Below are 24473 nucleotides of genomic sequence, written 5' to 3' on the forward strand. Positions count from 1 at the left end.
TGACTGTCCAACGGCTGAGCTGTCAGAACATGAAATGGACTCACAATGGCCGTTTCAGGCCGGTGAGCGCGTGTGCAAGGGAACCAGCCCCGTCATGGCAGGTTGCGGGCTGCGCGGGCCGAGCTTACCCCGTGTCACCCGTGCTGGGGGCCTGCCCATGGTCCAGATGGCCACCCTGTTTCGCCTCCCGGAGGGAATGGCTGGTCTGAGCTGATTCTGCCTGACCACACGTTCTACCTCCTAGAAAGAGAGGGCTCGGGGCCAGAGCACTTGCTGCGTGTGCGCCCGGCTCCCTGCCCACGGCCCTGCCTGGGGGACACAGCCCTTAGGCGCTCTCTGCCTCAGTTTCCTCCTGTTGGAAGTGAGGACAATAATGGAGACTAAATTTAACTCAGTGTTAAACAACTCACCCATGTATATATATATATATATATATATTTTTTTTTTTTTTCTTTTCTGAAGCTGGAAACAGGGAGAGACAATAAGACAGACTTCCGCATGCGCCAGACCAGGATCCACCCGGCACGCCCACCAGGGGTGAAGCTCTGCCCACCAGGGGGCGATGCTCTGCCCCTCCGGGGCGTCGCTCTGCCGCGACCAGAGCCACTCTAGCGCCTGGGGCAAAGGCCAAGGAGCCATCCCCAGCGCCCGGCCCATCCTTGCTCCAATGGAGCCTTGGCTGCAGGAGGGGAAGAGAGAGACAGAGAGGAAGGAGGGGGGGGGTGGAGAAGCAAATGGGCGCTTATCCTATGTGCCCTGGTCAGGAATCGAACCCGGGTCCCCCGCACGCCAGGCCGACGCTCTACTGCTGAGCCAACCGGCCAGGGCCATGTATATTAGTGGAGCTTAAAGCACACTATTTAACGCATAGTTAAATAACTCATCCCCTCATATTAACAGAGATTAAAACTCAGGACAGTACGAACAAAGGCACTCAACAAATGTGGGTTGATGTCTTCACCACTTCTGACCTTGAATCTTCGGACTTGGAGGCCAATGAAGGAAGCTGGTCACTCCAGCTCTCCCCACAGACTGCCACTCAGATTTTTCAGACCTGAGCAACCCTATTTGTTTCCTTTAAAAATTAAAAAAAAATAATAATTTTAGGGAGAGGAGAGAGAAGGACAGAGAGAGAAAAGGGGAGGGGAGGAGCGGGAAGCATCAACTCGTAGTAGTTGTTTCTCGTGTGTGCCTTGCATGGGCACACACCAGGGGTAGTCAGTGGTGCCTCCAGACCTGCAGCCTGGCACCCGGACCATGACGGACGCAGACTGCCTGGGTTCAAATCCCACCTCCGCCGGTGTAACCTCAGGCAAGGTGTTCAACATCTCCAGGCCTTCATTTCCTCCTCACCTTAAACACAGGGTCAAAAATATTACCTACCTCTTACATTTCCTTTGTGTTCCTCCCAGGAAAATCAGGTGAGGTGAATAGTAGGTGCTTTATGCTTAGAAGAGTGTCTGGCATACGCTAATTAATACTATTTATAATATGTAAATACATAAGAGTATTATATAATTAGTATTATAATACCACATTAATAATATGATATTCATGTTATTGCTATAAGAGTTGCTCCCACTCTTACTGGTAAGCAGTCCCTCCGTGTGGGTCACTATTATTGCTGGGATTTATTGTTATTATTAGAGGTCCTTGAATGTCCCAGTGGGTCCAAAAGGTAATAAGGAATATTAAGAGAATTAAAAATCCTGGGATTTCATCACACAGACACACTTAAAGTATTCAATTTTACATTTTGCTTCCAGTCACCGTTCATATAGGAATGCAGACATTTTGTGTAATCACCCCCCTTCCTCTGCTATGATTACGAGCTGTGGACCATTTGAGGCCACGGCCCGACCGCCGGGAACTTCACTTGGTACGTCACACGTGTGACAGCATCCCTCCCAACGTCACCCCAGTTCTGTTGCAGAGAGCAGCCGTGGTAAGAGGCAGAGCGCTGGGTTTAACACCCATCTCTGTTTGGTCCCTTTCTTTGGAGGGGGGGCTTCCCTAGGATCAGTTTCCGGGGGAAAGCGACTTCTCATCCTCAAAGTCCATCTTCTCACCTCTGTGCTCCCTCTCGGAGCGCCGAGGACATTCTCACTCCTCAGAACCCCAACGTCTGGATCGCATGAATGAGCAGAAGGAAGCGGGAAAGCACCGCACTCATTCCCGCCCCGCGGAGCCTGGGAGCACGGGGGCGGCATTCTCACGCTGCTCGTTAACTGAGCCCAGGGCTGGGTCGCTTCGGTGTTCAGACAGAACAAGCCGATTCCGCACCTTCGGCTGCGGGCAGGTGCCAGGGACCTGGACCCTGCCTTGGAAGCCTGGGGCTGGGACTGGGCTCACGGAAGGCAGACATGGTTTGCCTCCCTCCAGCTGTCATTGTGGAATGAGGAGAAGGTGCCACATGCTTCTCTTTCCCCAAGAGTTTCCCTCTGTCTGGGGTGTCATGTGTTCCTGGGACTAAACATCTCGTTTCACAGGAAGAGCTAGGGGGTCTGACAGCCTCCAGGACGTGGGGAACCCCTCCCGGCAAAGGGCAGCTGCCAGGGGTGGGGGAAGAGACGCGTTCACCACCACAATTACCCAGAGCAACCAGGAATCCAAATGTGTCTCCTGAGGACAGTGTGAGGTCCTAAGTCATCCTGGCTGTCAGCCACCATGGACACCGTGCAGCGCTTCTAGATAATGACGCCTGCTCATCGCAGGAAATGGTGGCATGAGCTAAAAACGGTAGAACAGAGGACGATGCAGAGAGTGATCAGTCTCTACATGTGAGGGTTTGATAATGGTAGTAGTAATGACAGAGCTACCCAGGGAGACCGCCTTGTGCAGGTGGTCCTGGGACCCTCCGGTTTTAATACCCAAAGTCCCGTGTCCCAGGAAACCCCTCCGTGTGGACTACCCCAACAATAACGACCATCTTAGACAACATGAGTTCATTTAACTATATTAAAAGTGACCCATTCGCAGCACTTTCGAAACAATGACTAAAATGCTCTGTCCTGAAAACGTTACAGGGAGGGGACTGTTGGCAGTCCTTGGTTGGTGGCACCCTGTGACACCTGGGGGACCTCAGGCTCAGTGGTAAGTGGGAGCCACCCTCCTCGGGAACCAGAAAGCCTGGCACCACCATCAATCACAGCCGCTGGCATTTTGCAAAGGGATAGGTGAGCACTGTTTCATTCCAATCTCCCGGCAGCCCAGGGGAGCAGACGTGGTAGGCATGGTGAATCTCACTTTTCAGATTAGCACACTGAGAATCAGAGAGGTGAAGCCATTTGCCCAGGGTCACACAGCCAGCGGGTGACCCAGCCAGGACTGAGGGCCAGGTCTATCTGACACCAGTCTGTGGTCTTTTCTACCACCTCTCTGAGCTAAGTTACTCTCCTCCCATGGACAACCGGGCTCTTGGGCGCTGACCAGACCTATGTCAAGATGCCTTCACTCCAGGGAGCCTCTGAGGGGCTTGGCTGAGCTGACCTCCCCCACCCCCCACAGCCATGCCATTCCGTGGGGACAGTGGCACGACGCCCAGAACCTCAGTTCTCCTGGGGCAGTCACCGGTGCTTCGTGACACTGGCCAGCTGCGCAGGGTTGTGGGGTTGGGTGCGGCAGAAAGTGTGGCGTGAGCTTGGACCCTTAGCCTGTATCCCGAAGGGACCGTTAGCAACACCTCCTGTTGCTTGAGCCCCAGTTTCTCAAGCTTTTCACACAGGCTGAGCAGATGATTGGCCGAAGCCCCATGTCTGTCCAACCTTGTTACTCGGTGAAGTGTACCGTTCACCTGAATCCTTGTTTCTGTTGCTCTCTGATGTCGTCGATGATTGGCCCAGCCCCCCACCCCCATTTTCCTGCCCGTCTTTGCTTCTACCCCACAGGCATCGTGAGTATGAATACGGGAAGGACTGTGGTCTATCCTGATCTTCTAAGAACTGTCTCAGGGCAGTGGTTCTCAACGTGCAGACCTGAGCTCACCAGGGTCAGCACAGCCAGTGACCTTGTTAGAAATGCAAATACGTGGGGACTCTGGGGCGGAGCCCGGACTCTGTGCCCACAGGCTGAGGGTCACTCCACTCGAGTTTCAGAGCCTCTGGTTCCAGAAACCCCCTTCACTTAGGAAGCCGAAGAGCTCAGGTCCCAGCTCCATCCCTCCCTGGCTGGGTGACCTCACACAAATCACTTTCTCTCCTAGACTGTTTCCCGCTGTCCAGGGCGGTGGTGGCCCCCAGGACCCCAGGGCTCCAGCCATCCGGGCCGTGGGTCAGACTCCCTCTGACCTCCACCCCCCCCCATGAAATCAGCAAGCTGGGGGGTCCCTGGGCACCGTGCCATCGGCGTGGGGGCGGTCTGCGAGGTAGAGGCCCCTGCCGCCTCTTGTCTGGGTCTCCGCACCGCCTGCTCCCTGCCACCCAGCCTGCCGTCCCCAGCCAAGAACAAAACGGCACGTGCTGCCAGTTGGCTCTGCGAGGGAGGTGGCCCCGTGCCAGCAGCCTGCTAATTGCTAATTTGCACTGAAACAGCAAACAAAGCCCCTCGTGTGAATGCCCTGGTGTTTGGCCGGGTCTCCCCAGTGTCCTTTAACCGCCACCTAGGGGGTCAGCCCCCAAATCTGGAGCCATTCACCCCAGGATTCCAGGAGGCCAGACCAGCCCCCAGGAAAGCCAGCTTCTCTCCCAGCTAATTGGAAGGGGGAGGGGCTGGCTGTTTGTCTGTCTTTTTTCTCTCCCATGTTCACGCTTTCCCATGAAGCAAAGAATAGACTGATTTTTTTCTCACATGCACAGAGCCTGGGAAGGGAAGCAGGAGGGGGTGGGAAGAGCAGGAACCTCACCTGGCCTTGAACCTTGAGACCCGGCCAGATCTTCAGCTAGCGGAGACTACCTTCCACCCCTGTACTGCGGGGACCCCTGGCTGCCTCCCCAGCACTCGAGACCCCGGTAGGACTGCCTGGAGCCCCGATTCCACAGCCGGAGAAAACGCCAGCTCTCTCCCCGGAGAGTCCACGACACCCCGGTTTTGCATTTTTGTGGCTCACTCCCGAGTCCTCATTCTCTGCCCGTTCTCACGTCACCCTGAGGCACGCAGCTCAGCGTCTCCGAGTCCTGCAAGGACAAAACGCCCACAAGCTCCAGGTATTCCACAGTTCTGTGGCGCTGATAGACAACCGGCAGGAAGGGGCGAGGGTGATGAAATGGGGTTCAGTGGTGCCTCCCACACTTTGGCTCCACCCCTGCACTCACCTTGTCACCTGCAGCACCCAGGTCTCCAATCCTGGTGCCAGGCCGCACCTGTGCCCCTCACCAGAGCGGGCTCATCGGGCCGTTCTCTCAGCAAGGGGGGGGGGGGGAGAGGAGACTGTCTTTCTCAGGGGAACTCGGTCCCAGGAGAACAAACATTTCCTCATCTTGTCCAAGTCATCAGTGACAATGGACGAAGTCCCTGCCCTCCGGGAGCTTACAGGTCAGGGGAAGGAAAGGACAAAGCACACAGACAAGTGATTGTCTGTCCTCCTGGTGACAGGAGCCCATGTGTGCAGGTTTGGGCGGACTCTCTTAACTGGTGCCACTAGGTGGTAAATTCCACGAGACGAGATGTTTGAGCGTCATTAACATGCTGTAAACTGCACGTGAAGTGTGCAACCTGGTAAGTTTTGAACAGATGTGAACACTGGTGAAACCATCACCGCAGTCCAGACAGTACACAGATGCACGGCCCCCAGGTTTCCTGGGACCCCCCTTTGCAATTCCTGGGCTCCTCTCACGTGCTCCCCCACCCCCGCTGATTGATGGCCACCCCTGCTCTGTCACTAAAGATGACTCTGCATTTTCTGGAGTTTTATATAAAAGAAATCCTACAGTAGGTGTTTTTCACTCAGCAAAATTATTTTGAGATCCACCGATGTTGTCTTGCTGATCAAATGGTTCATTCTCTTTTACTGCCGAGTGATTCCTACTGTATGGCTGGCTATACCACAGTCTGTGCCTTCCCCTGCGGCTTGGTGTACGTTGGGGTCATTCCGATTTTTTGACTATTGAAAATAAAGCTGCTATAAATATTTGTAGATAAGTCTTCACACAGATGTGTATTTTCATTTATCATGCATAACTCGCTAAGAGTGGGAATGACTGGATTATATGGCAGATTGATGTTTAACTTAAAAAAAAGGTGCTACGTTGATTTCCAAAGCGATTGTTGTGTTTTTCATTCCTACTACTAGTGTGTGAATGTCCCAGCTGCTCCATGTCCCAGCCAAAAGTTTTGTTACCATCTTTTAAATTTGAGGCACTTTGATGGACATTGAATGGTATCTCACTGTGGTCTATTTTGCACTTCATGACTAATCATGTTGAGCATTTTTTCAGGTGTTTATTTGTATCAGATATAATCCCGAGTGAATTGTATGCTCCAATTTTGCCTGTTTAGAAAATTGAGTTGCTTTTGTTTTCTTTTTATTGAGTCTTAAAAGTTGTTCTATATGTTTAGACGTAAGTCCTTTATCAGATACATACCTGGCCAAGATTTTTTCCCTTCTTGATGGCTTGTCTCTTTATTCTCAGTGGTGTCATTTGAAGAACAAAAGTTTTAAATTTTGGTCAAGTCCAATTTATGAATTTTTCTCTTTTGTGGTTTGTGCTTTTGGTGTCATATCTAAACCACTGCCTAACCCGAGGTCACAGAGATTTTCTCCAATGTTTTCTTTTCTATGGCTTTAGGTGTTACAATCATGTCTATGGCTTATGTTGGTTAATGATTATATTATGGTGCAAGGTGGAGATCAAAGTTCATTTTGTTGCATTGTATATCCAATTGTTTCAGCACACATTGTTGAAAAGACTGTCTTGCTTCACTGAATTGCCTTTGTAACTTTGTTGAAAATCAGCTGACCATCTATGCAGACCTCTATTTATGGACTCTGTATTCTGTTCTATTGGCTTGTTTGTCTATCTTTACACCAATAATGCATGTCACCAGTGTAAATTTACACTGTCTTAAAGTCAAGTATAATAGTATAAGTCCTCCAGCTTCTTCTTTTTTCAAATTTGTCCTGGCTATTTTAGGTCTTTTCAATTCTATTTAAATTTCAGAATTAGTTGGCCAATTCCTACAAAAGAACCTGCTGGGAATAAATTGGGAAACGGTTGAATATATAGATCAATTTGGGGATAACTGTCATCAAATAATATATAGTCTTCTGATCCAATGAGCACAGTATATCTCCCCATTTTTCTAGGTTTTCTTTAATTTCTCTTGGAAATGTTTGTAGTTTTCAGTATATTTTTACTTAGAAATATCTGTGGCCCTGGTCAGGTAGCTCAGTTGGTAAAGCATCAATATCTTGCATGTCAGAGGTCGCAGATTCGACCTCCCAGTCAGGGCACATAGGAGACACAGTGAGTACACAGCTAAATGGAACAACTAAGTGAAACAACAAGTTGATGCTCCTCTCTCTTGGTAAATATTTTATACACACTTGAAAATAATGTGTGTTTTGTTGATAGTGTGGTTTAAGTAATTAATGTCCTTACTATTTTTTCTACCAATTATCTAGATGTAGTATTAAAATCTCTAATTATTAATTGTGGATTTCTCTATTTTTAGTTGTGTCCATTTTTGCTTTTAAAATTCTGTTATTGTGGAAGTATAAATGCTTGTTATGTTCTCTTGATGAATTGACTCCTTCATCCCCATGAAGTCACAATCTCTGTCCCTGGTAATAGTCTTTGCTCCAAAATCTTTTCATTGGTGTTAGCATAGTGTATCTTTTCTCATATCTTTTAAACCTATTTCCATCTTTATTTTACAAGTTTTTCCTTTTGTTAGATCCAGACTTCATCCATTATTATTATTATTTTTTTCCAAGGGTCTTCCTTTAATATTTATTACCGTGTAGGTCTGCTATTGATGAATTCCTTTAGCTTTTGTATGTTTGAAAATATCTCCCTTTTGTCTTGACTCTTGAAAGGTATTTTTGCTGGGTATAGAATTATAGATTGACAAGTTTTTTTCTTGTTGTGTTGAACCATTTGTTGTTTGTTTTTCTGTGTGTGTGTTTTTATTTTTTGCCAGTTCTTTTTTATCTACACTCTAAAGACGCTGTTTCACTGCTTTATGGCTTCATTATCTCTGACGAGTCGTCTGTCATGCTTATCTGTGTCCTCTGTATATGACATGTATTCTTTCTTCTGGCTGTTTTTAATGCTTTCTCTTTATCACTGGTTTAAAGCAGAATAGTTCATGGTGTTCCTTAGTATTATTTTCTTCAAGTTCTTTGTGTTTAAGCTGTGTTGAACTTCTTGGTTCCATGGGTTTAAGGTTTTAATAACTTTGGAAATTTTGGGCCATTAGTTCTTTAAATATTTTTTCTTCCCATCTCTATTTCTATCTTCCTTTTTCATGACTGCAATTACATGTCTGCTTATTTTTTTCAGTCTTTTTTTGTTTTTTGTATTTTTCTGAAGCTGGAAACGGGGAGAGACAGTCAGACAGACTCCCACATGCGCCCGACCGGGATCCACCCGGCACGCCCACCAGGGGCGACACTCTGCCCACCAGGGGGTGATGCTCTGCCCTTCCGGGGCGTCGCTCTGCCGCGACCAGAGCCACTCTAGCGCCTGGGGCAGAGGCCAAGGAGCCATCCCCAGCGCCTGGCCCATCTTTGCTCCAATGGAGCCTTGGCTGCGGGAGGGGAAGAGAGAGACAGAGAGGAAGGAGGGGGGGTGGAGAAGCAAATAGGCGCTTCTCCTATGTGCCCTGGCTGGGAATTGAACCCGGGTCCCCCGCACACCAGGCCAACGCTCTACCGCTGAGCCAACCGGCCAGGGCCTTTTTCAGTCTTTTAATCTCTTTCTATTACTTTGAATAATATTTATTGTCATATCTTAAATTTCACTAATATTTCCTTTTGCAATATTAAATCTTCCAGGAATTCTATCCAGTGTATTTGTTCATTTCAGACATTATGGTTTTCATATCCAGATGTTCAATTGTATTTATAAAAATATCTTTCACGTTGCTTCTTACTCAATCTTTCATCTAGATTTTTGGACACATGAATTATAGTTGTAATAACAGTTTTGATATATTAGTTTTATCCTCTATGTCATCTCTGACTGTGCTTGCTCTGAAGTTCATCACCATGTCTGGAAAGCTGGACTTTTATGACGGCTGACCTTGGCTTAGAGACATCCCAGGGGCTTTGTGGGACCTTCTTAAGGCTACGTGATTCCACTAGCCTTCCTTCCCTTCCTCTTTCTCTGGGACAGACTCCATCAAGGTCAGTTATCTGTCCTGGCCTTTCTGGTTCCTCTAACAGGTAGTTTTCTTACAGTAACTTTGCATGTTTAACCTCCCCTTGGCATCTGCTTCTTAGTGGATGTGGACTGACCTGGACAGAGTGGACAGGGCAGGAGCTCTGGGGCCTGAGCTCCTGAGTTCCAGGCTCAGCTCTGCCCCCAGCTACTTATATAAATATGGACAGCTGGTGCTCTCTCTCTGAAGTTCAGCTTCTGCATCTGAGGCGTGAGGGTGTATGATACATACTTTACATTTATATTGTGGAAACTAGATGAAACCCGGTATGTGAAATATACAGACACAGCCACCTTTCCATCCTTCACAGGTAACGGAAGCTTGGCCTATTTAAATGTGTGCAAAAGCATACACGATGACACAGAAGCAGCCACATACCCAGCACCCAGCTTAAACCAGGACTGTCACTTCAGGGCACTTCCTAGTGGGAAACTTTGGAATGCTGCCCTCCAAGCATCAACCTTGGACCTAGCTTCAGTGACTCACGAGAGCTTGGGCCAGACCCTGCCCAGGCAGCCTCTTCTGCATGAGTCAGAAAACACACATCTCAGCTCATGGCCTTGGCTCGGGACACATCTACTGACCTGGGGTGGGGTTTCTAGGAGAGCTTGTTTGGAGGGAAAATGTACTGAACCGTACGACTCGGCAAGTGTCTGAAGCCAAAATGAGCCTGACAGGGTTAACAGAATCTGCTCCGGAGCTAGGGCAGGGGACGGTCCGGGGGACTTCACTGTCACTGGAGCTAGGGCAGGGGACGGTCCGGGGGACTTCACTGTCACTGGAGCTAGGGCAGGGGACGGTCTGGGAGACTTCACTGTCACTGGAGCTAGGGCAGGGGACGGTCTGGGAGACTTCACTGTCACTGGAGCTAGGGCAGGGGACGGTCCGGGGGACTTCACTGTCACTGGAGCTAGGGCAGGGGACGGTCCGGGGGACTTCACTGTCACTGGAGCTAGGGCAGGGGACGGTCCGGGGGAACTTCACTGTCACTGGAGCTAGGGCAGGGGACGGTCCGGGGGAACTTCACTATCACTGGAGCTAGGGCAGGGGACGGTCCGGGGGAACTTCACTATCACTGGAGCTAGGGCAGGGGACGGTCCGGGGGACTTCACTGTCACTGGAGCTAGGGCAGGGAACGGTCCGGGGGACTTCACTGTCACTGGAGCTAGGGCAGGGGACGGTCCGGGGGACTTCACTGTCCCAGGAGCTAGGGCAGGGGACGGTCCGGGGGACTTCACTGTCACTGGAGCTAGGGCAGGGGCCGGTCCGGGGGACTTCACTGTCACTGGAGCTAGGGCAGGGGACGGTCCGGGGGGACTTCACTGTCACTGGAGCTAGGGCAGGGGACGGTCCGGGGGACTTCACTGTCACTGGAGCTAGGGCAGGGAACGGTCCGGGGGGACTTCACTGTCACTGGAGCTAGGGCAGGGGACGGTCCGGGGGAACTTCACTATCACTGGAGCTAGGGCAGGGGACGGTCCGGGGGACTTCACTGTCACAAGAGCTAGGGCAGGGGACGGTCCGGGGGACTTCACTATCACTGGAGCTAGGGCAGGGGACGGTCCGGGGGACTTCACTGTCACAGGAGCTAGGGCAGGGGACGGTCCGGGGAACTTCACTATCACTGGAGCTAGGGCAGGGGACGGTCCGGGGGGACTTCACTGTCACTGGAGCTAGAGCAGGGGATGGTCCGGGGGAACTTCACTATCACTGGAGCTAGGGCAGGGGACGGTCCGGGGGACTTCACTGTCACAGGAGCTAGGGCAGGGGACGGTCCGGGGGACTTCACTGTCACTGGAGCTAGGGCAGGGGACGGTCCGGGGGAACTTCACTGTCACTGGAGCTAGGGCAGGGGACGGTCCGGGGGAACTTCACTATCACTGGAGCTAGGGCAGGGGACGGTCCGGGGGGACTTCACTGTCACTGGAGCTAGGGCAGGGGACGGTCCGGGGAACTTCACTGTCCCAGGAGCTAGGGCAGGGGACGGTCCGGGGGACTTCACTGTCACTGGAGCTAGGGCAGGGGACGGTCCAGGGGACTTCACTGTCACTGGAGCTAGGGCAGGGGACGGTCCGGGGGACTTCACTATCACTGGAGTTAGGGCAGGGGACGGTCCAGGGGACTTCACTGTCACTGGAGCTAGGGCAGGGGACGGTCCGGGGGACTTCACTGTCACTGGAGCTAGGGCAGGGGCCGGTCCGGGGGACTTCACTGTCACTGGAGCTAGGGCAGGGGACGGTCCGGGGGGACTTCACTGTCACTGGAGCTAGGGCAGGGGACGGTCCGGGGGACTTCACTGTCACTGGAGCTAGGGCAGGGGCCGGTCCGGGGGACTTCACTGTCACTGGAGCTAGGGCAGGGGACGGTCCGGGGGACTTCACTGTCCCAGGAGCTAGGGCAGGGGACGGTCCGGGGGACTTCACTGTCACTGGAGCTAGGGCAGGGGCCGGTCCGGGGGACTTCACTGTCACTGGAGCTAGGGCAGGGGACGGTCCGGGGGGACTTCACTGTCACTGGAGCTAGGGCAGGGGACGGTCTGGGGGACTTCACTGTCACTGGAGCTAGGGCAGGGGATGGTCCGGGGGAACTTCACTATCACTGGAGCTAGGGCAGGGGACGGTCCGGGGGACTTCACTGTCACTGGAGCTAGGGCAGGGGACGGTCCAGGGGACTTCACTGTCACTGGAGCTAGGGCAGGGGATGGTCCGGGGGACTTCACTATCACTGGAGTTAGGGCAGGGGACGGTCCAGGGGACTTCACTGTCACTGGAGCTAGGGCAGGGGACGGTCCGGGGGACTTCACTGTCACTGGAGCTAGGGCAGGGGACGGTCCGGGGGAACTTCACTGTCACTGGAGCTAGGGCAGGGGACGGTCCGGGGGAACTTCACTATCACTGGAGCTAGGGCAGGGGACGGTCCGGGGGAACTTCACTATCACTGGAGCTAGGGCAGGGGACGGTCCGGGGGACTTCACTGTCACTGGAGCTAGGGCAGGGGACGGTCCGGGGGACTTCACTGTCACTGGAGCTAGGGCAGGGAACGGTCCGGGGGACTTCACTGTCACTGGAGCTAGGGCAGGGGACGGTCCGGGGGACTTCACTGTCCCAGGAGCTAGGGCAGGGGACGGTCCGGGGGACTTCACTGTCACTGGAGCTAGGGCAGGGGACGGTCCGGGGGACTTCACTGTCACTGGAGCTAGGGCAGGGGACGGTCCGGGGGGACTTCACTGTCACTGGAGCTAGGGCAGGGGACGGTCCGGGGGACTTCACTGTCACTGGAGCTAGGGCAGGGGCCGGTCCGGGGGACTTCACTGTCACTGGAGCTAGGGCAGGGGACGGTCCGGGGGACTTCACTGTCCCAGGAGCTAGGGCAGGGGACGGTCCGGGGGACTTCACTGTCACTGGAGCTAGGGCAGGGGCCGGTCCGGGGGACTTCACTGTCACTGGAGCTAGGGCAGGGGATGGTCCGGGGGAACTTCACTATCACTGGAGCTAGGGCAGGGGACAGTCTGGGGGACTTCACTGTCACTGGAGCTAGGGCAGGGGACGGTCCGGGGGACTTCACTGGAATTTCTCTCAAGCTTATGCCGTGTGACTTTTGGCAGGTCACTCTCTGAGCTTCAGTTTTCGAATCTGCCGCATGACAAATATTAGTCACTGCTTCTTCTCTGTTGGTCATCTTATTTTTAAGACATCCTGGAGTTTGACCTCCAGTTTGAGAGAAAGTTCATGGATAACAAAAGCTTTGACCTTTTTTTTTTTTTTTTTTTTTTTTTTAAAGAGAAAGAGAGTCAGGGAGAGGGATAGATAGGGACAGACAGTCAGGAATGGGGAGAGATGAGAAGCATCAGTCATTAGTTTTTCGTTGCAACACCTTAGTTGTTCATTGATTGCTTTCTCATATGTGCCTTGACCGTGGGCCTTCAGCAGACCGAGTAACCCCTTGCTCGAGCCAGCGACCTTGGGTCTAAGCTGGTGAGCTTTGCTCAAGCCAGATGAGCCCACGCTCAAGCTGGAGACCTCGGGGTCTCAAACCTGGGTCCTCCGCATCCCAGTCCAACGCTCTATCCACTGCACCACCGCCTGGTCAGGCTTGACCATTCTTGATTATCCTCTTCATAGCTTGTATATAACTGTATGTGTGGAGGGGGGCAGTTAGGAGTATTATTTGAGCAATCAGAAGGCATCCACATTTATTGAGTAATCGTGATGGGACAGAAGCTGTAGAGCTCAGCCATCTAGTCCTCATGACAACCCTGTGAGGGAGATGCTTATGTTGCCTCTATATTTCTATGAGGAAACTGAGGCTCTGAGAAGGAAAATTATCAGTCCTGCTCTGGACTGAATTCTTGTGTCCCTCCCACCCCCCAACCAAACACACACACACACACACACACACACACACACACACACACACGTTGGGGCCCTAATTTCCAATGTGATGGTATCAGGAGATGGAGCCTGTGGCAGGTGGTTAGGTGATGGGGGTACAGCTCCCACGATGAGGTTAGTGTCCTTGTAAGAAGACACACAAGAGAGCTCGCTTCTCTCGCCCCATCTGAGGATAGAAAGAGATGTTGGCTGTTGGCCAACTGGGAAGAACCCTCCTCAGACCCCAATTCTGCCAGCACCCTGAACCTGGACCTCTAGCCTCACACACAGCGAGAAGTAAATTTCCGTTGTCTAAACTCCCCTGTCCACGGCATCGGCTGGAGCAGCCGAGGGGCTGAGACAAGTGCCCAGTTGACGGCACCTCCGGGTTTCCTTCGGTGGAGATTTAGGCTTCCTGCTGGGACTGAGGGCGCAGGGGACCTGTGCGGGAGGGGCGTCGGCCACCATCCCGTGGGCAGTGCCGAGGATGAGCCCTTTCTCTTTTCTTTTCTTTTCTCGTCTTTCTTTTTCTTTTTCTTCTTTTTTTTTTCCCTTTTTGATCTTAATTGCTATTTTCCAACATGCTGGGAGTCCTGAGAGCAACATAACAAACAGCCATGGGGCACCAGCACATGTTGTCCTATTTATTCAGATTTTTATTTTATTTATTATTATTATTTTTTATTTATTTTTATTTTTTTCTTTTCTGAAGCTGGAAACGGGGAGAGACAGTCAGACAGACTCCCTCATGCGCCCGACTGGGATCCACCCGGCACGCCCACCAGGGGCTACGCTCTGCCCACCAGGGGGCGATGCTCTGCCCCTCCGGGGCGTCGCTTTGCTGCGACCAGAGCCACTCTAGCGCCTGGGGCAGAGGCCAAGGAGCCATCCCCAGCGCCCGGGTCATCTTTGCTCCAATGGAGCCTTGGCTGCGGGAGGGGAAGAGAGAGACAGAGAGGAAGGAGGGAGTGGGGAGTGGAGAAGCAAATGGGCGCTTCTCCTATGTGCCCTGGCCGGGAATCGAACCCGGGTCCCCCGCATGCCAGGCCGATGCTCTACTGCTGAGCCAACCAGCCAGGGCCCAGATTTTTATTTTTGAAAGCAATAAAACGTGACAGATAGAGTTGGGGTCCCCTCTCTCCCCTTCTCTGGGCTCAGTTGTCCTTATTCTGGTCTAGAGACAATCAAGAGGGTAACTTTCCCATGCGGATCTTCATATTGTTACTGTGCGTGCATGAGTTCATAAGAAACTGATAAATACTTGGTGGGTTTCAGATTTTACTGAAATGGTTTTATATGGTACATATCATTGTGCAAAATTTTTTTTGCTCTAACCTGGTGACTCAAGCAGATTCTATTGATTTATTTGAACGGTTCATAATATTCGATCATGTGAATACACTACATGGGTCTTTCCATTTCCCTATCAGTAAGTGTATCTGCCGCTTCCAGTTTTTTTTAACATGATAAACAACGCTGCAGTGAACATCCTTCCATTTCTCTAGCCTAGAGACTGAGGGCTGTCACTACTGGGTCAGAGGGGAAGTGCCTCTCCCTCCCTCCATCTCTCCTTTCCTTACTTCCTTCTTTTATTAATTCGTAGAACTAAACTCTTCACTATTTTAGATTCACAATAAACTTATCGTTACTGGCTCATACATGGCCCACTTATTTATCGTTTGTTTATTCATCCTCTCTTAGTTATTTTTTAAATAATGTATCAAGCAGTTACAAATGCATCATTGAAGCATAATCTAACCTGCATCCCACCGTCTGTTTCTATCACCTCCCGCCTGAAGAATCTGTGCTGCTGGAGAGGGAAGCACTTCTTGGTGGCTTTAGGCTTCCCATGGGATCCGAGAGTGTCTGCCACCCTGCCGTTAGTGGTTCTGTGAGCGCTGCTGAGGAGCCTTACGTACATTTGGTGTCCCTGTGCCACTTATCTGTGTTGCAGTGACCTCCTCTAAACTGTGTGTGTACGGCCAGTGGCCACCGCCATCGTGGCCGTGCAGGTTCTCAATGGATTCGGGCAGATGGTAAAGAAGCAGTGGAGCCAAAACCATGGTGGGCCACTCCTTTATTCAAGTCTCGCAGCTACTCACAAACTAACAGACAGGGAAAACACTTCCCTTTCATTCCGGGCTCCCAAAGCCCTGATGCATTCTCCATTTCCACAACCAGGAGAATCTTCTTCGGTTCCTCCTAGAATCAGAGGCCCCCACAAGCCTGTGGGGAGCTCACAAAGCCCCTCAGCTCTGTTTCCCCATCTGCACACCTCTGTCTTTCTGCAAAACTGGCTTCTTCTTCAGCACCCTGCATTCTTTCCGCTCTCCCTGCAAAAACTGGCTGGGCCCACGAAGACCCCTCCTCCAGCAAACATTAGCAAGACAAGGGCCCCTCCCAAGCAGGAATGCAATCCACAGTTTGCTATCAACTGCCCTGCTCTGAGGGCAAGTGCACACATGGCTGCCCAGTGCCATTTTTTAACAATAAAAGTGAGCAAACTCAAAAAACACAAATTTTACAAACTCATTTGCCCAACAGTGCACCTTTCCGGTTTTCCTAAATACTGCTAAGTTGCTCTCAAGTAGCTGCATGAGCCACTTTGCTGGCGTTGTGAGGAAGTCCCTGCCTGCTCACATCCCTCCCTGTTGTCATCCTCAGACCTGAATACTGTTTGCGTGTTTGGGAACAGTGCCGTGATACCACCATTGTTTGATCACGCCCTTTCACCGTTCCCGAGAGAACGAGCAGCAGTGTGTGGACCATCCGGACTTCGTTCTGTGAACTGCTCTCCCATGAATCCTGCCCACTGACTTGCTATCGCCCGGTGTGTCGTTTTCTTACAGCCTTAAACACATTTTCTTTGGTTGTCTCTCTTCGAGGAGGTTAACATCTCTCAGGCTGGGTTTTGCCTTTTATCTTTTTGTGGTGCTTTCTGTCATCTGAGAATGCTGTTTTCAGACCCTTACATATTTGTAATTTGTGTGTGTGGTTTGGTTCTGTTTTTTTGTCATTGAAGTAAAATCTATAAATGTGTAATTTACCATTTTAACCATTTTAAGTCATGGTTCTGTAGCATCAAGGACAGCCACATTGTTGTCCCCACTACCCGCACCGTCATCTTGGGGACTTCTTCGTTTCCCCAAACTGAAACTCTGTCCCCCTTCAACACTCACTTGCCCTTCCCTTCTCCCCGAGTTCCCGGCTCAGACATCTGCTTTCTTCCCCTGTGACTGGGACTCCTCCAGGGGCCGCGCATGAATGAGACCAGGCAGCCTCTGTCCTTTTGTGACTGGCTTATTGCACTGAACATAACGTCCTCAGGGTCCACCCGTGTTGTAGCAAGTGTCAGAATTTCCTTCTTTTTCTGCAGCTGGTTTTTATGCTCTTTTATATCTATTTCGCTCCTGCATTCACCTGCTATGGTAAATAATGCTGCGATGAACGTGGGTGGACAAATAGCTATCGATGCTCTCGCTTGTACCCCTTTGGGGTATCTATACAAATATGGAATTGCTAGGTCGTATTTTTAATTGGGGGGGGAGAGCAATTGCTATACCATTTTTTTTTTTTATCGTGGCTGTACCATTTTACATTGCCACCAGCCATGGAAATTCTAATTCCTCCATATTCTTGTCAGTACTTGCTAGTTTCTGTTGTGTGTGTGTCTTTTGTCTTGATCTTAGGCACCCTAAAGGGTGTGAGGTGGTTTATCTCACTATGATTTTGATCAACGATGTTGAGAACCTCCGGCGTGTTTATTGGCCATTGTGTATCTTCTCTAGAGAAATGTTTATTCAAATCTGTTGCCTATTTTTCCGTTGAGCCTCTGGGTGTCTGTTGTTGTTTTGGTGGTTGTGTTGTAGGCCTTCTTGGTGTTCTATCAATCCCTGGTCAGACATGTGACTTGCAAATATTTTCTTCCATTTTGTGGGGTTCATTCTCATGCTTATGATAGTGTCTTTGAGGCACCCAAGTTCTTGGTTTTGATGAAGTCCAACTCGCCTGTTTTTCTTCTTGTGGCCGTGCTCTCAGTGCCGTTGTTACAAAGTACCGCACCCCAGATTCTGAAAGGCACTGTACCTCATCTCATCAAATTCACGTAGAGACACTCAGTCCAGATAAATTTTGAAGAGTTTGATTAGGGAAGGAAATTTTAAATATGCCGGCCGCATATGGCTGACATGGGGCATCTGTAGGCCCAAATCGTGCAGTCCCAAAAATAGTTCAGGGGTTGCCTATATACCTTTGATCACACATGGATGGGGGGAGAGTATGACTTCAGGGTACAAGCTGGCAACATTTGTTTAGAGGATACACAGGAACATTAAGACTTTTAAGGTAACACAATCAAAGATGTTTACAAATCTTTCAGGGTTCCTCTTCCCTCACTAGCCTAGAGGTATTTTACCCTCAAGATTCCAGGGAGGGGGAGGAACTACAATCAATGCAAGGTGGTATGTAAGTTCTGCCTCCTATTGAAAGAGAAGAAGTTTCTAGGTTAACCTTTATTTTAGATTTAAAACTGAATGATCCATTGTTCTTGCAAGCCAGAAACTTCTACATTCTTCTCCCTTTCCTCTCTAAAGGAGGGATGGGACAGGAAAGCCTGATAGAAAAGCCTGACCTTTCCTCCCAGAATATCAATATCAATTTTCAGCTTTTTGGTACCTTACAACACCGTGGGCAAGAAACTCCTGGCCAGGGAGCTGCACCTCCGTGACTTCCAGTGCGTGTGTGTGTGTGTGTGTGTGTGTGTGTGTGTGTGTGTATGCGTACATGCATGTGTTTTAAGATCTCCTTACCCACACTAAATATATGATAATTTCTTTAAAATATGTGTCCTGTTTTTCATAATGTGATCTTTTCTTCAGGCAGGAATATATTTTTTACGAGTGGAATGAAAAAGGGACCTAATTTTATTCATTTTCATATGATTGCCTGATTGTTACAAAACCTGATAGATACATGAATTACAACTGCCCTTTTGCTGTTCTGCTTGGCTGCCTGACCCCACCCTTAATTACCGGACAATCGACCCTGGGACAAAGAAATTCCAGGAAGCTGGTCAATCACCCCAAAGAGGAGTATTCCAGAAAACCAAACATACCAGCACACCCTTGCTCGAGGCTATCCCCAACCCTATAAAGTTTTACCTCAGTCTGTTTTGGGGGCCCTTCCTCCTGGAGAAGTGCCCCAGCAGGTCTTTCTCCTCTAATAAAGCCTGCACATCCGATGTTGGAGTGCTGTCTCGTTCTTACATCTGGTGCCGAAACCCGGGACAGGGGACTGACCGCCTGGGCGATCCCTCTTTGCTGTCCAAACGAAGCCTGGACAAGCAGTTGTAGGTTGATTGGCCAGCAGTCCGACCCTGTCCCGAACCCTGCCGGGTCCCTCTTTGCTGTCCAAATGAAGCCTGGACAAGCAGTTGTAGGTTGATTGGCTGGCAGTCCGACCCTGTCCCGAACCCTGCCGGATCAGAAAGGTAAGGAGTTTCTCTCTCCCCTTCCTCGGTTGGCCTCCAAATTGCTCCCCAAAAACACCCCTTCCTGGTCGGACGGTTTTGACTTTGGACCCCATATCTACGAGTGGTCTGCCTCTACTCCTTTATGGACTTCTACGAGAGTCTAGGCGTGCCTAGCCAGGCCCCTCTCCTACATTCCAGGGTCTCAGTCTTGGGGTGACGACCTCCTGTCTGAGAGTCTCTTTCTACAGAGATTTTCTCCTCTCGGAACTGTGACTGAGGCGGGGACACCCCCTTCTCTCACCAGTCTCCTCTACTGTGGGCTCCTCTCAGTCCAAACTGTCCAGCCAGGCTCCCCTCAGAACGTGGGCACCTCCCAATCTCAGGCCTCAGAGACTACTCCTCTACTCTTTCAGGTCTCCTCTGTTCCTTCGGGATCACTCTACTCTCTGAGGTTCACAGTTTGGGAGGTTTCTACTCCGAGCAGCCTGCTTCTACAGACTTCCTCGAAAGTCTAGGCACCGAGCCAGGTTGCTTTCTACTACCATTACAATATCCTAAGAGATTTTGACAATTTCTGCCACCGGCTGGGGAGGGCATCAGAAATCCCTTACATGCAGGCTTTTCTTCTCTCTTCTCTCTGTCCTTAATCTCTGTGCCACCTGTTCTACACGTAGGCCGTTTTTGGCCAAAGAAACCTCACCTAAAACCTTCGCTCCTAATCTCTCCTTCTTCGCAGACTCCCAACTCTCTTCTCCTACTGCCTGACCCCCGGGGGCACCCCTCTTTTGGGATCCCTCTCTGGTCCCTCTGCAAATCTCTATCGCTTGAGTCTCTTCCCTCCAGAAAGCCCCCTCCCTTCGCAGGATCCTGTTTTCTCATTCACCTGCAAATACCAGTCTCTCTTTCTCCTCCCCTGCTGGCCAGGGTCCCTCCCTTCTCCACTGTGTTCTTAAACCCCTCCTCCCTCCTTATACAGATGGGCAGCTCTGTCTCTTTTTCTTCTTTGACCCATCCTTCCCCCTCCTCAGAGACTGACTGTGCCTTCCATTACCCCTTGTCCTCTCCCCTCTCTTCAGAACTCTAAATCTTTTTACTCCTCTGACCACATGGTGCCACACCAGTACTTTAACCACCTTCTCCTCCTCCTGCAGATTCTGACCCTCCTCCTTTTCCATCCAGCTGCTCACACTGTCCATCCATCTGCTTTCTCTCTTCTTCCCCTCTATGCTGACAACTCCCTGCCATCTCAAAAAGCTTAAAAAAACAGAACTGTCTATTGAGATATGTGAGTGAATAATCTGTTTTGTCTCTTTGTTTGTCAGAAAATATCTCTAGTATAATTTTTATTGAAACAAGTAAAAGGCATGCTCATTTAAATTTCTTAATTCATAATATGTATCTGAAGTCTTTGTTTAATGTGTAACTGTGTCTGTTTCTAAGGCCTTAAACCAATAATTACCTGCCTCTTAAATCAAGGCTTACTCATCCCCATGGACTCTCCCTGCAATAGCCCCATTCTTCCTGTTCAAAAACCTTCAGGGGCTTATCGCCTCGTACAAGACTTACATCTAATCAATGAGGCAGTAGTTCCCCTCCATCCAGTAATCCCTAATCTCTATAAGTTAAGGTCACACATTCCTGCAAACACCACTCACTTCATGGTCCTAGACCTCAAGAATGCCTTCTTTACCATTCCTCTACACCCTGACTCTTACTTTCTGTTTGCCTTTACCCGGACACTAACACAGCCCAGCAACTTACATGGACTGTCTTACTCCAGGGGATCAAAAACAGCCCACACCTGTTTGAGCAGGCATTAGCTCAGGATTTAGCAGCATGCAATCTCAAAACTAGTACTCTCTTACAATATGTAGATGACCTACTCCTCTGCAGCCCCTCCTTGCCTGCCTCAAGAAGACACACAGCCACCCTTCTTAACTTCCTCACTGTGAAGGGATATTGTGTCTTCTCTGTTAAGACTCAACTTCACTCTTAGTCCATAGTCTATCCGGGCATCATCTTAACCCCCACCACCTGAGGTCTCACCCTAAATTGAACTCAGACCCTCCACAGTCTCCAACCACCTACCACCGCAGATCAAATCTTTTCTTTCCTCAGTCTAATAGGCTTCTTTAGACATTGAATTCCCAATTTTGCTCTCTTAGTCAAGCCCCTCAGTGAGATCTTCTGAGCATGGCTTTTAAGGTCTATAATGACCAAGGAAGTAACAGAAAAGGCAAATAAGGTCCAAAAGAAGTCAGGAAATGCCAGCTTTTGGCATACGCTCTTAAAGGCTCCAGTACCCTAAAGGTCTTCATAGGATTCCACCAGGGCCCTGCTCCAGAGTGGAAAGAAAGGTCATTGAACTGAAGCCTGCCAGGTTTCCCGACCCCATCAAGAAACACATCATTGCTGTGGAAAGAGGGACACAAGAAGGTAAGCTGCCCCCTTGCTCCATGGAGGGAGGGTTCAATCTCTTCTAGCCCTGCTCCAGCTACCTGTGACCTGACCTTGCCCAGCATGCTGGGAATTGCCACTGAAGGCCAAGGATATTGTTCACGAGCCTAAGGTATTTCTTCCAAGTAGCAGATAAACTGATCTCATTTCTTGTAAACACAAGAACCATCTACTATGCCTTGCCTGAATATTTGGGTTTTATTTATCCCTCAAAGATCTCTGATGTGGGTATTGACAGTCTAATTTTGTTGCTTTATTTAATGTATAGTATTTCCTTTATTCCTCTTGTCTCAATGCCCCATGCCTATTGTAGGCTGGGACCTGCTGCCAATTCCAGCTAGAAGCAGTGGTCACTAGGACTTAAATTCTAACTACAAAGTGTAGAAATGTAACCACCTTTTCCCTAAGCACTTACAGGATTTACAGGTTACTCAGCAAACTGTTCAAAGGCTGTCCAAGAGGTGCTTCCAGCATTACATCACCCAAGGACTGACTTTCATATGGACAGGTCCACACACCATGATCCCGACAACTCCCACTGCTGCTAAAGTAGAAAAACGGCATAACACCTATATGTGTCTCCCTACTAATTGGACAGAAACTGTACCCTAATCTATCTCACCCCAAATATCAACCTAATTCCACCCCATGAGCCTCTTCCAGTTCCTAGTACACTACCCATCAATCTAAGGACCAAACGAGCTATACAGGTAATTTCTCTTCTTGTTGCTTTAAAAATTTCTATAAAAGTAGGTCTAGGGGCAGGGGGACTGGCCATTGCCCTGTCTTATTCTCTCTCTCTCTCTCTCTCTCTCTCTCAAGCCCAGCAAATTCGTAAACACGAATCAGTGGTTTCACACAAACTGGGTGTCTTGACTATTGCCTTTCATTGGTCCACTCACTCTCCTATTTATTTTTCTAACTTTTGGACCCTGCCTCTTATGTTTGTTCACTAGTTTCTTAAAGAACCACATGCAAACCTTTGCCAATCAGAAAATTGGAAAAATCTACCTAACCCTACACACCAACTCTGAAACCTGCCCTCGCGAAACAGAAAAATCTGAAACCCTATATCAGCAAACCTCCTAAATCCTATCTTTCAACCCCTACCAGTCCCCTAACCCTAAAGCTCTCCCGTATCCCTGAAGAACTAGGAGAATGAATAGCATTCACCTCTTAACGCTTCTCTGTCTTTTTACCCTTCACATAGTAAGGGGACAAGATCGCTGGGTCTTCTTGGCTGAAGAAGAGCCTACAAATGGACATAAAACATTTCTTTTAGCTCAAACTAACTGCTCTCTCCAGGGCTGCCAGGAAAGAATATCTCTAACTTTACCATGGAAGAACTTTCACTCCCCACTATGCAACCCTCCTTATCTCTGCATTCCTGATCTCCAAATACTTGCCCCCTTCTTTATCAAGTTCCTATAGGCCCGTATGAGAGAAATTTCTAGGATTACCTATAATCAAATGCTCCTACACTCCTATTCCCCAATACCCCAAGGAGATCTTCACGAGGGAAATATCAAATAAGTAGGGATGACAGCAGGAAGAAGCCGCCCCTCAGCCCGAGAAGTTCCCTCCTGAATGTTCTCCAAACCCTCTTCTGTTTAAACCACACATACTCAGTCCTTCTAAAAACTTACACCAACAGGTTCCCTGTCTCTAAAAATCTCCACATGTCCTCCCATTCGAGAGGAACCAGACCAGCATGTCTCATGAGGCTCATCCAGGAGACCATGTATCACCATGTCACCCTGTCCACTCGGCACTTGCAGCAAGCAATTCACAATTATTACCTCGCAAAATTTTTTTACTTCCTCACTCAGGTTTCCGAGGACATCACCTGGTTCAGACCTCACAGCACGGAAATTGACGACCTCCTTAACTGGATGGGGGACTTGGCTTGGCAAGGTTCTTTTCTTGAGTTCTCTCCAGAAGAAGCAATGATTTTCCAATTTTTTCTCCTCTTTCTCATCACCCCTCACCATATATTATAAAATTAACAACTGCCTTTCTTTTATATGTAACCACAGAGTTGAGAAATGATAGATACATGAATTACAACTGCCCTTTCGCTGTTCCGCTTGGCTGCCTGACCCCACCCTTAATTACCGGACAATCGGACAATCGCCCCTGGGACAAAGGAATTCCAGGAAGCTGGTCAATCACCCCAAAGAGGAGTATTCCAGAAAACCAAACATACCAGCACGCCCTTGCTCGAGGCTACCCCAACCCTATAAAGTTTTACCTCAGTCTGTTTTGGGGGCCCTTCTTCCTGGGGAAGTGCCCGGCAGGTCTTTCTCCTCTAATAAAGCCTGCACACCTGGAGTTCGAGTGACGTCTCATTCTTACATAACTGTTACCTGACGGACACTTTCTCCAAATATCGGCAATGCCAGCTTTGTTCCTATCTGGGGGGTGAGGTGGGGCCTCTCTCTGTTCTCACAAACATATTTCTTGTCTCTGGGTCAATGCTGTACTGTTTTCATTACTATGTATAGACATAACATTAATAACATAGTGTTAATAGTAAGTTTTGATCTCTGGCAGGGGCAATTCTACTTGCTCAGAAAAGAGTTAACATATCTGGCCTGAGGCTGCCCTCCTTAGAAAGACCTGCAAACTTGGCCCTGGGCTGCCGTCTGCGAACCTCAGAACTGGTAAGAGCGGCTCCCTGTGCCCAAACCATTTGTACAAACACTACGGTTCACGATGACCACCTTGCTTTTCTGCTGGGAATCTGGAAGCTTGGTCTGTGCCAGACACAGGATGCCTGTGTGACTAGCCGCCAGGAAGTCCTCGGGCGATGAGTCCCCACTGTCTCCCCCGGAGGACAGCGCCTCCCAGGTGTTCAT

At 49.8% G+C, this 24473-nt stretch overlaps 1 protein-coding gene across 1 annotated transcript; it reads right to left on the reverse strand.

Annotated features, from left to right (window-relative positions):
- Positions 1–5054: 5054 nt before the first annotated feature.
- LOC136306676 (uncharacterized) lies at positions 5055–24473 on the reverse strand. The gene is made up of 9 exons (XM_066233103.1): positions 24323–24473; positions 12672–12809; positions 12257–12556; positions 11912–12175; positions 11237–11794; positions 10770–10991; positions 10431–10652; positions 9994–10313; positions 5055–5111 (listed from the first exon to the last, which is right to left on the reverse strand). The coding sequence occupies exons 1-9, from the start codon at positions 24471–24473 to the stop codon at positions 5055–5057; spliced, it is 2232 nt and encodes a 743-aa protein (XP_066089200.1).

This window comes from Saccopteryx bilineata, chromosome 5, assembly GCF_036850765.1.
Source record: "Saccopteryx bilineata isolate mSacBil1 chromosome 5, mSacBil1_pri_phased_curated, whole genome shotgun sequence".
Classification (NCBI taxonomy): domain Eukaryota; kingdom Metazoa; phylum Chordata; class Mammalia; order Chiroptera; family Emballonuridae; genus Saccopteryx; species Saccopteryx bilineata.